At 43.0% G+C, this 16098-nt stretch overlaps 1 protein-coding gene across 1 annotated transcript in view; it reads left to right on the top strand.

Moving 5' to 3' along the window:
* Col4a4 (collagen type IV alpha 4 chain) overlaps window positions 1-16098 on the top strand; it is a 120971-nt gene that overhangs the window by 38748 nt on the left and 66125 nt on the right. The window contains exons 5-12 of the mRNA XM_041649674.1: window positions 3202-3336; window positions 4530-4574; window positions 5322-5438; window positions 8633-8701; window positions 10382-10417; window positions 12125-12187; window positions 14408-14443; window positions 14615-14656. Coding sequence (XP_041505608.1) covers window positions 3202-3336; window positions 4530-4574; window positions 5322-5438; window positions 8633-8701; window positions 10382-10417; window positions 12125-12187; window positions 14408-14443; window positions 14615-14656 — 543 coding nt within the window. The remainder of the gene's footprint in view (window positions 1-3201; window positions 3337-4529; window positions 4575-5321; window positions 5439-8632; window positions 8702-10381; window positions 10418-12124; window positions 12188-14407; window positions 14444-14614; window positions 14657-16098) is intronic.

Raw genomic sequence — 16098 nt, 5'->3', positions numbered from 1 at the left:
ATATGCTAAAAAGATATTTTTAGAAGGAACCATGTACTCAAGGACACACAGCCAGTAAGTGTGGCCTTGAGCTTTGAGCACAGGGACTGAACCTTGAGCCTGGGTCCTCAATCACTGTCTTCCTCAGGTTTTTTGCAGCCAACGGTGGCTCTTTGTTGCTCTTTCGATGACTGTAAATACTGTCAATTGGGCACACTCTCCCCAGACCCTCACTGCACACCCACATTTGCTCAGTGGAGTTTAGCTGCCCACGCCTGCATCTATCTGTCCACACCCCAGCCTCAGAGAGGACTGCCCTGGCTCTCAGTCCCAGATGGGATGACCAGGAATTAACCTCCCATCAGGGGCTCCTCTAGCTGTCCATGGAGATGACTGACTTGGTTTCCTTTCTTCCCTGGGCTGTGATTTTGCCTCCACTCTCTGCTCTGGTCTTTCGTGTTTTCTTGGTACTCGGTACTGTGGTATTCCGTAACTCAGCTGGGTGACACTACATGGTGCTTTGTTGTGAGAAGTCAAACAATGTGTTCGCCCCATCTCAGGCCAGTGGGTTTTCACAAGATTGTTTATCCTGCTACGGCAAATGATATCGTTTGCATTATTGCTAGCAGTTCCTTCATTAGGACCCAGTTTAAACCTTTGTGTCATCTTGCCTGTCTGACTGGGACTGGCTCAGGCCGGCATCGCTATCTAAACAGGATCCAAGTTTGGTAATGGTTAGGTCTCAGTTGTTACTTATGTTCACTGGGGTTTTCTCCTGAGTGCAGGGGATCGTGGTAAGGTATTCTGGCATTCATAAATATGTGTTGTTCTGGTGGGAAAGCCTGGCTATTGCCCTGGGGTGTCGCCGGCAGTGCAACACAGGTGCATGGGTTCCTGCAGGTCCATGAAATGAAAACTCAGAGACACTTAGAGAACAAACGTATCCTAAGCAGCCACAGGGATCCTCAACCTAGGTGAGCTGAAACACTTGCCCTTAACCTTCAGCATTTTTATTTTTCCATGTTTACACTTTAGCCAGTAGATTTCCATACCTCAAAACAGCCTGAATGAAGCCTCCAAAAATACAATGCCAAATGCAAATACCTGATTCATGAGGTACCATGGTTTTCCCGGTTGCCTTTAACCAGTTTTGCATAGGCTTTGTATCCCTGAGAAACTCTCAGACAAGGGCAACAAAAGGTATCTGTAACACAAAAGATGGATTAGGGTTGTTTGCTAACTCTGGAGCAAGGCCCGAGTATAGCCCAGAGAGGGTTATGGCTAGCTGTGGTGGTGGCGAAGGGTGCTTGCTATCTCTGACACCAGGTTGACAGGAATTTCTGCCACATTGGGGAACATCTGGCTATCTGAACCCTTCCAATTGCCAGCACACAGTACTTCCTTCATGTAATCACACAGGAGTAGGCACCCAAAACAAATGGAGCCGACACCTGGATATCTCAGAGCTTTAAACAGAGAGCGCTCTGCAAGAAATACTTTTTCCAAGAACCCTGTTATGAGTGTTATTGAGACAAAGGGTTATAAACTATCTTGTTCTTAATGGGTTTTAGAAAATTTGAAGAATCACAAAAGCTCACAGCCCAACTTTAAATGAGTCTGAAGGGTGTTTTTACTCTAAGGAGATGTAAAGCATGCTAAGATATGGTGGGGAGCACCTTTGCCACCATAGTGTGTGATAGACCCCCGTGCGTTGGTGACTCAGCAGTCAGTGCAAACTTCTCTCAGTAGCCCAAGACAGCAAAGCAGGTTACTAAACGCAACAAGAGTCGAATACACTTTCTACCCACATCCAGTTCAGAATGTTGAGACACTGCCATCCGAACAAGCTGATTCTCTATTTCTCTGTTTCTGAGTCCATTAAAATAGCCTCTTTGTTTTCATAGGTTAATTATTGTAAAAAAAAATAAGCAAACTTGAATTTCTGCATATCAAAATTATGTTTTTAAAGCTTGTTTTTATTTATTATGTATACAGTGTTCTGCCTGCATATATGCCTGCGCACCAGAAGAGGGCACAAGATCCCATTACAGATGGTTGTGAGCTACCATGTGGTTGTATGGAGTTGAATTCAGGACTGCTGGAAGATCAGCCAGCGCTCTTAACCTTTGTGCCATCTCTCTAGGCTCCCAAAATGTTTTGATAGAATTATTTTTTCAAAATCACCAACTGTACATGGCCCTAGGTGCAGGGCAGTTAAAGTGAATGTGTGATCAGGCTAGGATTGTCAAACTTGTGGTCATCATCACCAGCAGTCCATTTGTCCCAAGAGTGTGGGAATGGAGAGAATAACCCACAAAACAATTCCTGTCCTTATCATTCCTCTTACAAAATATTTGTTTAAAACGTACTTATATGTGTATCTGTGTGTATGTGCACGTGAGTACACATGGCTCCAAAGGTCAAAGAGGGTCCTGGATCCCCTGGAGCTGAAGTTTCAGGCAGTTGTGACCCACATGCTTTGCAGGGAGCTGGACTGCAGGGATTGCACAGAAAGCATTTGTCTAGACAGTGACTGAGAAATGAGCTAAAAGCAGCTACGGAGCTGGGCAGTGGTGGTACACACCTTTAATCCAAGCACTCAGGAGGCAGAGGCAGGTAGACCTCTGCGTTCGAGGCAAGCCTGATCTACAGAGAGAGTTCCAGAACTGCCAGGGCTACACTGAGAAACCCCGTCTCGTGGGAGGGGAAGCAGCTATAGGAAAGAAGATCATTATCCCTTTGAATTCTATGAACAATCAGATATTTTCTCCTCCACTCATCGCTGTGTTCTTTATGTGGTAGCAGTAAGAGTCTGATGTTTCTACTTCTATGCTTCATGAGACATCCCAAGACTGACAAGTACAATTGGCAGTGGAAAAATAATAGCAGATCTTTAATCACTATAATATAATAATAGCAGATGTAATCACCACTTACATCTGTGAACATGCACATGTCCCCTTGTACACATACACAGATGCACATATGCATGCACATGCATACATATATGTGCACATGTATATATGCACACAATAATGCAAATTTATCACAGAGCTTAAAATCCACTTGGAAAGGCAATGCGATAGCTTCTACTTAAATTAACAATCATTTGTGTTTCTATTAAAATTTGCTCAGCTCTAGTGTTCTGATTTTCCTATACTCACAGGGAAGCGCCTGCATGAGCAAACACAATGGCTTCTTTTGCTCTCCTTTCAATTTCAGGGTCAACCAGGACCACTGGGGCCACAGGGACCAATAGGGCCCTTGGGACCGCCGGGACCCATTGGGATTCCAGGAGAGAAAGGACTGAGAGGTGTCAGTGGCTTGCCTGGAGCAGAAGGAGAGAAAGGAGACAAGGTGAGTCAGTTAGCATCTCATCAGTCCCCAACACTCAGGGTCTGTTTACTTAAAATTCTGAGCACAATCTTATTAGTATTTAAAAGAAAACTTCCCAGGATAGGCAAACTTCAAATCTCAGCAGCTTTTAAAAGGAGAATAGACCGGAGAAAGGAAAATACCCATGCAGTCTAAGCAGACATGGAGGCATAGAGGCCTGGAACATGGAGGTGAGACACATGACTGACAAGCAGCCACACGACAGGTAGGAGAACTTCAGAAAATAAAAGGGTAATAAAGCCTAAAACACTGGGGAAGCCCAGAGTGTTAGGGTAAGCCTGCATAGAGAAGAGAAATCCAGACATCTGAATTCATGCTCTTCTGAATAATTTAAGACAGTGGGCAGCTTTGAGAAGCTGCATGCCCGTAGCCTGCTGCACCATGGATGGGGATGCAGGAAGGAAAGGTATATTGTCTCATTAAAGGACAAATTGTTCCACCTACCTCTTTATAATGCTTAGGCTCAGGAATACCACATGACTGCACCTGGTCAAAAACTAAGACTACCACAGGACTCCGTGGTAACCAGTCTTTTTCTCAGCCCCTTTCCCAAGGGGCAAGCCCTTCTGGAACTTTCACTGATCTGTAAATGTGAACACAGAGGACTGGCATTGTTCATCTGCTTTCCAAACTTCCCAAACAAAGTATTATGTGTGCTGAGCCGAACCTTTAATTTCTCAGTCAACAGTATGTCTTAAAGATCATCCTATGTTAATTTCTCAATCCACATTTATTTCTTGAAAAGTACCAAAGAATATACCATCCTATATGTAAAACCATAGCTTATTTCGTGTTGATGAAAATGTGAAATGCTTTTGCAGCTCAGTGTAGTGCCAGGGAAGGGACACAACCCCATCAATTGCTGTCGCTCACATTAAGAGTCTGTTGTCCTGGGAAGGATTCTGAGGGCTAGAGCTCATGACAGCATGCTGAATATTCAGTTTGGGTTGGTTCTGCCAAGTTGCCTTCCCAGGTCTGTATAACCGAGTGTGAAAGGATTCTTCTTAAACATTGAGGCCTGGACCAATCTGCCTAAAATCAAGTGACAATGACTGCTAAGGGATTTTGATTTGGGTCATCAACTGTTCATATACCATACTTGCCAATCTAATAGTCTATTAATTTTTACATCTTTGTTTCATATTTTAAAATAGGGTCCAACTGGTGTCCCTGGATTTCCAGGTTTGGATGGCGTACCAGTGAGTGTCCCCACATTTTTCTCATTGTTTTAAGAAAGGAATAAAAGCAGTCACTAGTAGCTTCAAAGTGAAGCAGAGTGAGGTATCAGTGCTTGGGAAGCTGAGGCAGGAGGATTACGAGCTTGAGACAATTCTGGTTTACATAATAAGAATATATCTTAGAGAGGAAAAAGGGGAAGGGGGGAAATGACAAAATCCCTGAAAAATATATTTTCAAAATAGATGTGCACTTAGTTCTTTAACGACTGCTTACTCTTCAATTGTGCAATAATTCTCAAACTAAAACATTTTACATAAAGAGCAAAGTCTTCAAAGACATTTAAAAAAAAAGTCAAGAACAAATGCTAGATATTATGTCATGCTCAGTGCTCTGGAATGAAATGTGTGCCCATAACAGGAACCTCATCTTCTGGTGGGTCCCAGCTTTGCAAGTGACATTGAGAGTCATAAATACAGCCTAGGAGAAGAAGGAAGTGGGGCTTGGGGAACTTCACAATGCAGCCAAGTCTCGGTATTTCAAGGAAGGTTTTCTCCTAAGCTGGAGAGCAACTCAAGCTCAATGAACTTACCGTAGACATAGTACATTTCTAAATTGTAATTTCACCATCTGGCTCTTTCAGGAAGCCTCACAAAGAGAAACAAGTAAACAAGTGTGCCCTAAGTTCTGTAGTTTGGGGTCCGTGTTGCATAGCCTTTGTGTTAGGTTTTCTTGTAGAAATATTCCACTCACAGTTTTGTTCTCTGCAGGGTCACCCAGGACCTCCTGGACCCAGAGGCAAACCTGGCGTGGATGGTTTCAGTGGCTCAAGAGGTGATCCAGGATTTCCAGGAGAAAGAGGAGCGCCTGGCCCAGGAGGCCCCCCTGTAAGACACCGTTAGCACAATCTAGGGTGATCTAAGTGAAAAGACTATCCTGGCAACGGCTTGGTGTGTTAGGGAAGTGGAGTCAATGCAGCTTTGCCTGCAGCATGGTGAACTAAACTGGGTGACTGCAGGGGTGGGAGTGGCAAGGTGGGCAGAACCAGAATACGTCGGAGTGTCATAGGCTGTGGAAGTAAATTATATTTTCTTTTCCATGCTATAAGAAGACCCTATTGGCTTTGAGAAGGGTTGTGATCTATCTGGTTTCATTAAGGTCTTTCTAGTTCCTGTACAAAGACTGGATATTTTAAAAAGGATGGGACAGTTTACCAAAACTTCCATTCCCACCATTTAGGTTAAATTTGTCTTTAAATACAGCTTCAGCAAGGGACACTCTTGTGTTCCACCATGCACCTCCCTGCCTCTCACTTAGGTAAAAATCTGACATAATTTGGGCTGGGATAAAATGCGTTATATGAAATTCTCGAAGAATAATTAAAAATTGAGAAAAATATTTAATAAATAAATATATGCCTTCCCTTAAGAAAATGTTGACTTCCTCTGTATGGCGGTTTTTCAGCCTTTTTGCTTTGCCATTTAAATTGCTCTTCTCAAATCCTCCCAGAAGGCTTCTTATTGGCATTGCCAGAGCCATCCATTCCCCTTCATTCATGTCGCCTGTGCTCTAGACTGAAGAGCTGGTCTGAGCATAGAGCTCGGAAGGAATTCCAGGCTGGCACCTTTCTTGATATCACGTAAAAATCATTTTGGGTGCTAAGATTCTCAGTCAAGCGCTCCGTTCTAGTCCCAGCCATTTGACAGTCCAGTGCGGTGAGATGAACGCACACATCCCCAGCTCTTCCAACAGGACCAGACCTCATTCTGCTGAATCAGGCGTTTCAGAGAGCAGGGGCTCTTCAGTGGTAGCTTTTCCATAGCAAGCAGTACTGACCACAGTGTTGGAATGTCACAACAGTCCCTTTGTCAAGCAGTGTTTGTTTCTTCTGACCACCCTGCCTGTAGAGTGGAATTTTCCATGAATACTAAAGCTACCCAAAGCAACCTCAGCCATGGATGGGAAAGTTACTATTGTCTCGTAATCTTTTAAGTGTTTCAGTAAACGGTTAAAAATTCTCTCACTGTCACTCATAAATATATGGAGAAATGAAAAAAAATAGAGCTAATATTTATGCAGCACTTGGTAATTTTAAACATTGAGAATCAAAGTATTGAGTTGGTCTGTGAAAAGTTCTCAGCAGTGCTTCTCTTTCTCATGCCACGTAACAAAGTGTACCAAATTAACCTTTTCTTATTCTGTGACACAATGTCACACTCTTTCTAAGCTTCGGTCAGTGTTCGTCATTGTGAAATATCTTCCCAAGTTTCTTCAGTGTGAAGCTGTTGTTTGAGTCCCTGTCTTTCCCTCACAGTCACTGTGGTCTCTGCGGAAGAGCCCATCAGTTGTACTCTGGCAGCCATGTTTTCTCCAACTCCCCTTACTCTGAATTTCTTTTGCAACATTTTAAATGCTTCTTTTGTGTCTGTTTCCCTTTCATCTTTGAAGACTTATCCCCTGTCTCAAATAGCTATTTTGTAAAATGTCATTTGAGTTTTTCTCTGAGGTCTAAGAAAGCAACATATCTATGTGTTGTGCTGGACTGTTTTTCTCTCTCTGTCTCTCTCTCTCTCTCTCTCTCTCTCTCTCTCTCTCTCTCTCTCTCCTCTTTCCATGTCTGAATAAAAGATGTGCAGTCACACTCCTGTAGGCAGACTCTGAACCATGTTCTTGTAGACAAATTAAGTGAAACTTACAAAGTCACCGAAATGACAAAAAGGCAGAAGAGACATAGCTGGGAAGAGGGAGATGAACAGATGTGAGAGGGGACAAGAGAGAGTGACAGGGCGCCTATGAGTAAGATACATTATGAACATGTATGAAAATGTCATGATGAAACCCCTTATTATAAATAATTAGGGTATGCTAATAATACATTAAAATAAAAAAGGAGTGAGGAGTGGACAAAGACGTGCAGTGATCAATCATGGTAGGCTTATGTGATCAATCACGAGCTTTGAAACACATGACGTCATCAGTCACTGATCATGACTGGTCTGTTATTTCTGTAGTGGTTTGTGGACCGAGGAGCTAGCAGTGAAGCGAAGTTTTTAATTTGGGATCAAACCCAGGACCTAGGGCTGGCTGGACAAATGTTCTGCCTCCAAGTTTCAACGCTAACCTGTATGCAGCTCTTCAGTTGATTTTCATCACTCAGTGTGGAACTGAGATCCCTGCAGACTGGAACTGTAGGAAGCCAGGACTGACTGCAGAGGCCAAACTGACCCCTCAAGGGGGACTGACCAGGAAGTCACTGAGGGAAACAAAGGGAGCTGCTTTGGCGAGTGGGATCAATTTGGAGAGTTATACTCTTTTACAGAGAGCTTGATAATATGAAGAAGGCAAATACTCTGTGTGTCAAGTCAATGTGTAGAAGATGTTAACGGGAATTTTAAGTTGTTATATAGGAAAATTAGAATGAAATTCTTTGAGCTATTTCATCTACCTTTAAAAATGCTCTTAACAGCTGGCCACCTTGGCTCAGGCCTTTAATCCCAGCCCTTGGGAGGGTAAGGCAGGCAGATCTCAGGGTTCCTGACAAACTACAGCTACATAGTGGCACCTTGTCTCAAAAACCAGCCAGCCCATCAATCAACCAACCAACCAACCAACCAAACAAACAAACAAACAAAACTCTCTAGGCAAACGAGCAGTCACAAAGTCTGTTAACTTGAAATACAGCCTTACAAAGGTTGTATAAGATCAATTTTAAATACAAATACTGAAAGGAGTCAAGTAAATGCTCTTAAAAATTATTTCTGGATCAAAAATTAAATTGCAAAATTATTTATTTTTATGAATACCATCTTGCATTATATTATGAGTAGAATGTAGTCTTTCTGCCTCATGATTAGCAACTAAAACTATCCATTAGTGGGGCGTCTTCCTTTGGGGCTGCCTTCGCAGACGCTAACTGAAGGCCTGAGAGACCTGTATGCTAGTCAGTAAGATTAGGTAGATGATAAATCCACCCCAGGTAGATGGTTGCAATGCTTTTTTAAATTGGTGGCTAGTATTTTATATAGAAAAGAAAACAGTGGAACAGCAATTTATTTTTTCCTAATGAATCTTTCCTTTTCAGGGTCAGCCAGGAGAAAATGGAGAAAAAGGAAGATCGGTGTTCATTTCCGGTGGCATTAAAGGTATTCAGGTGAGTGTTATATCTGTCATCATGGGTTTGTCAAAGTCTTTTTCCCAATTGGAAATGCATGGGCAGAGATTTCTTTCAAAGTTTTATTGGATTTACTGGGTTTTTTGTTTGTTTGTTTGTTTGTTTTGGTCATTAACCTGACAGAACAAGACGGCTCAGTTCCTCTTGTGTGAAAGTATTGACCTTCATCTCTTTGATTGTAGATTTCCGTGCCACTTACACATTCAGAATTATAAGGACATATTTATTTCGGGGCTACCCAGGCTCATCGCCTGTTATTTGGGCCAGGTAGTCACTGGTGAGGACTGACCTGAGAATTGCAGGTCACTGAGAACCTTGAGGTGGCCTTGGCTGAACAGGAATTGTGAAACTAACACCTCAGATGTAATTAGACCTAAACGTGGGTAAAATCTGAAGTCGTCCTTTAAGCATAGTGAGTTTAGAATGACCCTGTGTCCAGGAGCATGCACACACTCTGATCATTACACAGAGCAATCAACCTTGCCACAAGCTTGAGAGTTAGATCTGGATGTTGCAGCAGTGAGGGGCTCTCCCTCAGTCTCTTCCTGCCACCCCTGATCGGTGGTTCCCAACCTTCCTAAAGCTGCAACCTTCAATAGAGTTCCTCATGTTATGGTGACCCTCAACCATAAAATTATTCTCATTGCTGCTTTATAACTGCAATTTTGCTGTTATGAACAGTAATGTAAATACCTGATATGTAAACCCCAGAGGGGTCATGACCTACAGGTTGAAAACCACTACTGTGCAGCAAGGCCCCATATAGCCACTAGACCAGAGATAGGTATATTGTGAGAACATAGAACTTTTAGACCAAGATGGTAGTGTAAGATGAACAGAAGGACAACCCACATCCTTCTTCTATGTTGTCTTGACTGTAAGCATTGCAGCTCAGATGGGAAGGTATTCTGACAGTCAGGAACTAAGGAATGCCACAAAGTCAATGTAAGCTAGGAGCGAACAGCTCTGCTCCAGGGAAAAGTGTCCCCAATGCAAGGGTAACAGCTAGGGGAAAGGGTTACAGTTCTCCGTTCTGCTCTGCTCTGGCTCCTACAAAAGTTGTTATGGCTGGGCTCTGCTCCTGAGAAAATGTTACACCACACAACAAACCTCACTAGAGAGATTTATTGGGAAGGAAAACTCCAGGAGGGTGGCTGCCTCTGTGGTGAGGAGCAGCAGCAAACTGAACAGGGTACAAAGTTTATATAGAGTTTCTTGGGGGGATGGGCAGGACATTCTTTCCTTGAATTAGTGGGTTTTTATAGCCTGATTCTGGGGAAGGCTCGGGGATTGGTGGGATTTCATGCTCAGGGATTGGTGGGATTTTGCAGTCTGACTCCGGGGTAAGCTCAGGATTGGTGGGATTTAAAACCCTGGTCCTGGGGTTAAGTCAGGGTCAGGGTGTTTTTCCTTGGTCCTTTTTACCCTACACTGACTCAACCCACCTTGTTCTGGCCTCCAGTATGTAGACAGGAGAATAAATGAAGGAAAACAGCTCTATGGAGCCCTTCTGTGATTGTTTTCTCAACACTAACAAAGTGAATTTGCTGCCTATCTTGCTTAGTGCAGATCATTCTTGCTCCACTTGTTTTTCTGGGTCATCTGTGTCCTTAGAAAACAGCCCTCCTCTTGTAAAACAGTATAATGTTGTCATTGCAGGGAGACCGTGGGAACCCAGGACAGCCCGGCTTGCCAGTAAGTCTCCCGAGAAGACCATGGGCACCTGTCTTCTTTTTAGATAGCTCTAGAGATGTTAAGCTCAACATGACCAGCCACAAAAAGTGTGGGACCTACCTAGAATAAAACTGTGATCTCTTGTCAAAATTAAAATTTTCATAGTACTGACATGGGGGTGTTAAATCCAGTTCACCCACCAGGAAGCCCTGCTAAACCTCAGAAAGCTGCCTTTTATCCCAACTCCCCGTTGTCTGGTCATGATCATTTAGTAGTATTAGGCATTTATTGGCCTTCACAAAATTATCTTTTAGAAACACACACACACACACACACACACACACACACACACACAGCCTCCTACATAAATACAGCGATTGGAATTTTATTCCACTTCTCTAAGATTTTTGCCTGCTAAATTAGTGACTGTTTATTGCTATATTGCCCACTTTCATCTCCCGTAGTTTGTAACTCAATGATCACTTTAGCCTTTCAGTTTATCAGTGTTTGCAAGATTGAAACCGAAAGCAGTTTTACCTCCCAGTGATTATTCACAGAATAATCCAGGCCCATTCCCTAACTGATGTGAACTGTAGAACAGGGCACTGCTCTTGCCAGCCTTCTGGGGCTGCTCGGCTATCCCGCCATCTGCCAGAGTGTAAGCCATGGTGCTGGCAACTCATATGAGACAGGGAATTGCTTATGTCTGAGCCATCTTGATCCTGAGCTGGGGACAGTGTTTCTATTCACTTTAGTCCTCTAGGCCACATTTCAAGAGTATTTTTTTTTAAGTACAAATATATTACATAGATCTAATCTACATGGGAAGTAGAAAAAGACAAGATCTCCTGAGTAAATTGGGAGCATGAGGACCTTCGGGGGAGGGTTGAAGGGGAGGGGAGAGAAAGGGAGGGGAGCAGAGAAAAATGTAGAGTTCAATAAAAATCAATTTAAAAAAAGTACAAATACATTGATATTTAAATATGGGGCAAGAGAGATGGCTCAGTGGTTATAGAGCACTGGATGCTCTTGCAGAGGACCTGATCTCAGTTCTTAGCACCCACCTGGAATCTCATGACTGTCTCTAATCCTAGGTCTAGGGCAATGATTCTCACCCTGTGGGTCTTGACCCCTTTGGAGGTAGCATATCAGATATCCTGTATATCAGATACTTACATCATGATCCACAACAGTAGCAAAATTACAGTTATGAAGTAGCAATGAAAATAATTTTATGGTGAGGGTCATTACAACATGAAGAACTATATTAAAGGATCACAGCGTAAGGAAGGTTGAGAACCATGGCTCTAGGGGTTCCCTGTTCTGGCCTCTGCAGACAAAAGGGACATAGGTAGATATTCCTGGGCATAAACTAAAAAAGACTTTAAATATGAATGTTATCCAAGACTGATATGAAGAGACATCTTGAGATGTATAAAGTTGAATTGGAATTAGGAAGAACTAATGAAGTTCTTTTGTTTCTGGCTTTAATTATTACAAGTTTTGGGTTGTATGATGCTAATTGTTCTCTTGAGCTGATGAGGAGAGTGTGTCACCCTTACTGGAAGGCTGCTCCCACCTCTGCTGAAGATGCACTCACTGAGTGTATGCGGGGAGACTGACTGCTTTGCAGGTTTATATCTGCTTGAGGTTACATGCCATCCTGTCTGTGAGAGATAACTGTTGCTTTCACAGTACATGTTCTGATCTCTGTCTCTCTCTCTCTAGGGATCTAGGGGTGCCCAAGGATCAGTAGGGCCCATGGGGTATGCTGGTGCACCAGGGCCTGCAGTAAGTACAGCTCTGACAATGTTGTCCCTCTGTAGACAACAGTGTAGCACTGAGAACAAAGCTGCATTCTTGAGTCAGGCTAATGAACCACACTTATTGGCAGGAATTCATCTTGGTGTGTAGGTCTCCCATCAGAAGTCACTCCCTTCACAGAAAAAGAGCCCATCCATGTTTAAAAGTCCACTGTGTGCACCTTCCTTCTCTTTCTTTCTTTCTTTCTTTTTTATTTTTTTTAAATTTATTTATTTATTAAGGATTTCTGCCTCCTCCCTGCCACCGCCTCCCATTTCCCTCCCCCTCCCCCATCAAGTCCCCCTCCCTCATCTGCTCAAAGAGCAATCAGGGTTCCCTGACCTGTGGTAAGCCCAAGGACTGCCCACTGCTATCCAGGTCTAGTAAGGTGAGCATCCAAATTGCCTAGGCTCCCCCAAAGCCAGTATGTGCAGTAGGATCAAAAACCCATTGCCATTGTTCTTGAGTTCTCAGTATTCCTCATTGTCCGCTATGTTCAGCTAGTCCGGATTTATGCAATGCTGTTTCAGACCCAGGCCAGCTGGCCTTGGTGAGTTCCCGATAGAACATCCCCATTGTCTCAGTGTGTAGGTGCACCCCTCGCGGTCCTGAGTTCCTTGCTCGTGCTCCCTCTCCTTCTGCTCCTGATTTGGACCTTGAGATTTCTGTCCGGTGCTCCAATGTGTGTCTCTGTCTCTGTATCTTTCATCGCCTGATGAAGGTTAATATTCAGGAGGATGCCTATGTGTTTGTCTTTGGATTCACCTTCTTATTTAGGTTCTCTAGGAACATGAATTATAAGCTCAATGTCCTTTATTTATGGCTAGAAACCAAATATGAGTGAGTACATCCCATGTTCCTCTTTTTGGGTCTGGCTTACCTCACTCAGGAGGTAAGGTTTTCTATTTCCATCCATTTGTATGCAAAATTCAAGAAGTCTTTCTTTCTTTCTTTCTCTTTCTTTCTTTTTCTTCCTTCCTTCCTTTCCATCCCTCCCTCCACCTTTCTTTCTTTCTTTCTTCCTTCTTTCCATCTTTCCTTCCTCCCTCTCTCCTTCCCTCCCTCCCTCCCTCCCTTCCTTCCCTTCTTCCTTCAAGACTGGGTTTCTCTATAACATCCTGGCTATCCTGGAACCCATTTTGTAGAGCAGGCTGGCTTCAAAGTCAGAGATCTGCCTGCCTCTACTTCTGGAGAGCTTGGGCTAAAAGGCATGTGCCTTCACACTAGGCTTGTTATTTTTAAATGACACATAATTATGTACACAGAGCTAGAATGATTGTTTTCCTCATGAGCCTGAGGACTTGAGTCCTACCCCAGAACTCACATAAAGAATCAAGCTTGTGCTGGGCGATGGTGGCGCATGCCTTTAATTCCAGCACTCGGGAGGCAGAGGTAGGCGGATCTCTGTGAGTTCGAGACCAGCCTGGTCTACAGAGCTAGTTCCAGGACAGGCTCCAAAGCCACAGAGAAACCCTGTCTCGAAAAACCAAAAAAAAAAAAAGAATCAAGCTTGCTTCTTGGCTCTTGTCATAAAGGAGGCACATGCTTCTGTCCCGTGCTGAGGGACAGATACAGGTAGAACTCTGAAGCTACCTGACTAGCTGGCCCAGCCTAATTAATGAACCCCAGATTTCAGTGGGAGACACTGTCTCTAAAAATAAGAAAGGACATCTGAGATGGATCATGGTCTCCACAGACACTACACACACATGTACCTACATTTGTATGAGCACTTACATGCACACACACACACATGCAGCTGTATGTATTCATGAGGTACACTGTGATATTTGGATGCATTCATCTAATGTGCAGTGATAAAATCAGGATAGTTAGCACATCTATCACCTGTAACATCCATCCTCTCTTTGTATCGGAAGTATTTAAAATCTTCAGTAGTCATTTTGTAATGTGTGGTTAACGATTGTTGACTGTCACTTCACTGTGGTGTAGAGCCAGAACTCAATCCTTTCAACTAATAAAATCTTCATTCTCATTGGCTAGTTCTTCTTCATGCCCTTCTTCCTATCCAGCCTCCCCAGACTCTGGCAACCACTATTTTTCTCCTTACTTCTAGGAGGTCACATTATGATCGACCTCATAAGAATGAGAGTGGCTTGAGCAACTTTTTTTCTGGTCAACACTTGGGGTGATCAAGGAAGGCATTCTGATGACTATGACTGCTAATAATTTTTCCCATTGATTTAGGGGCCTATAGGTCATCCTGGGAGCCCTGGGTTGAAGGTAAGTGCTAGATCAAATCCTCAGTGAGATGATTGGCCATCGACACTCACCTCAATCACCTCCTTCCCTTTTGAATAAGCCTTAATGATCTGCACAGCTAAAAGTCTTCATCGCTTTTAATTGTCTTTTTAAAACTAGAAAGCAATTAGATTTCTTTCTTTTTTCTTTCAGGGAAATCGTGCTGTGGGAATAAAGGGGCAAAGGGGAGACCCGGTAAGGATCCCTCATGTGGAGGAGCAAATGTTGAGATGTCGTCTCTAGTAATAGAGGCTGTTGTCACCATCTGTGCTCACGGTGTCCTCGTCGTTCAACTTCATAACTCACAGCTCCTCCATGCTGACTTAGTTTACCCTTAGCTGTAAACATAATACCCTGAGCTCTGACAAAGCATCATTCTGGTGCTAGGAAGTAACTTCATGGGCAGGGTACTCTAGGAAAGCGATTTAAGGTGGTGGTTTCTCTGGACTTACCTTGAATGCCCAGCGGGGGATGGGTGCTCTTCTTCACATAGGAGAAGCAGCTCTTAGGCATCTACTCCACAGCAGGGAGGTTAGCAGGGTAAGGTTATCATAGCAAGACTGACCTGTTCCCTGTTGATATGGATGAAGTTCCAGGTTAGTTAAGTCACAATACAGGTGGTTAAAAAGAGTCATATATATATATATATATATATATATATATATATATATATATATATATATGAAGTTCTCATGATGAAAGAAATGCCCATAATATTCTATTGACCATAAAGGTGAGGTCATAGAACTGGGAAGTCAAGTATGCAATGGTAACAATGTTGGGCATGGTGATGCATGCCTTCAATCCCAGCCCATGGGAAGGTGAACCCCCCCCCCTCTCTCTCACACACACACACACACACACACACACACACAGACACACACACACACACACACACACACATCCCTCTCTGGGAAAAGTTGGGCAAGAGGTACATACATGTAATCACAGCATTGGGAAGGTGGAGATGGGAGGGGTAAAATTCAGGATCAGTTTTTGGCTGCATGGCAAGTTTGAGGTCAATTGGACTACATGAAACATTATCTAAACATAAAAATTAAAAATAAAACAATAAAAACTGAATCCCCACCCTTCATGTTTGTTACTAAGTATTGTTGAGTCATGTGATTGTGGATCTTTTATGCTTTATTCGTCAGACTTTTCTGTCTACATTTGATTATGTTAGCTATTTGGTATATTTTATGATGAAAAAATATTAGCATGGTGCTTGAAGGTACTCTGTGTAGGTCTTTTTTTCTTTTTTGGTTGTGCATAGGTTTTTTTTGTTGGTCTGTATAGGTTGTGTTTGGACTATGAGGATGAGAGCGGTTATCATTATCAGTACATATTGCTCACGCATGTGCTGTCCAGGCGTTTGCCCAGTCCTCTATTTACAGAATGTATGTAGCAGTCAACACATCATTACTGTTAGCTAACAGGATATAAGAAAGAAAGAAAAAAATACCTTATAATTATCTCTAACTTCTGAGCTCTTGGTATTTCAACACCATTAGCTAACAGGATATTAAAAAAACAATACAAAACAAAACAAACAAAAAAAAAACTTACACTATCCCTAGCCTGCAAGCTCTTTGGTAGCCTCCCAGGTCTGTGAAGAGACTGGATCTCTTTAGTTA

The sequence above is a fragment of the Microtus oregoni genome, unplaced genomic scaffold (genome assembly GCF_018167655.1).
Source record: "Microtus oregoni isolate MIOR12 unplaced genomic scaffold, Mior012 000004F_ref0000308, whole genome shotgun sequence".
Taxonomy (NCBI): domain Eukaryota; kingdom Metazoa; phylum Chordata; class Mammalia; order Rodentia; family Cricetidae; genus Microtus; species Microtus oregoni.
This window is presented reverse-complemented; position numbering and strand designations above follow the sequence as displayed.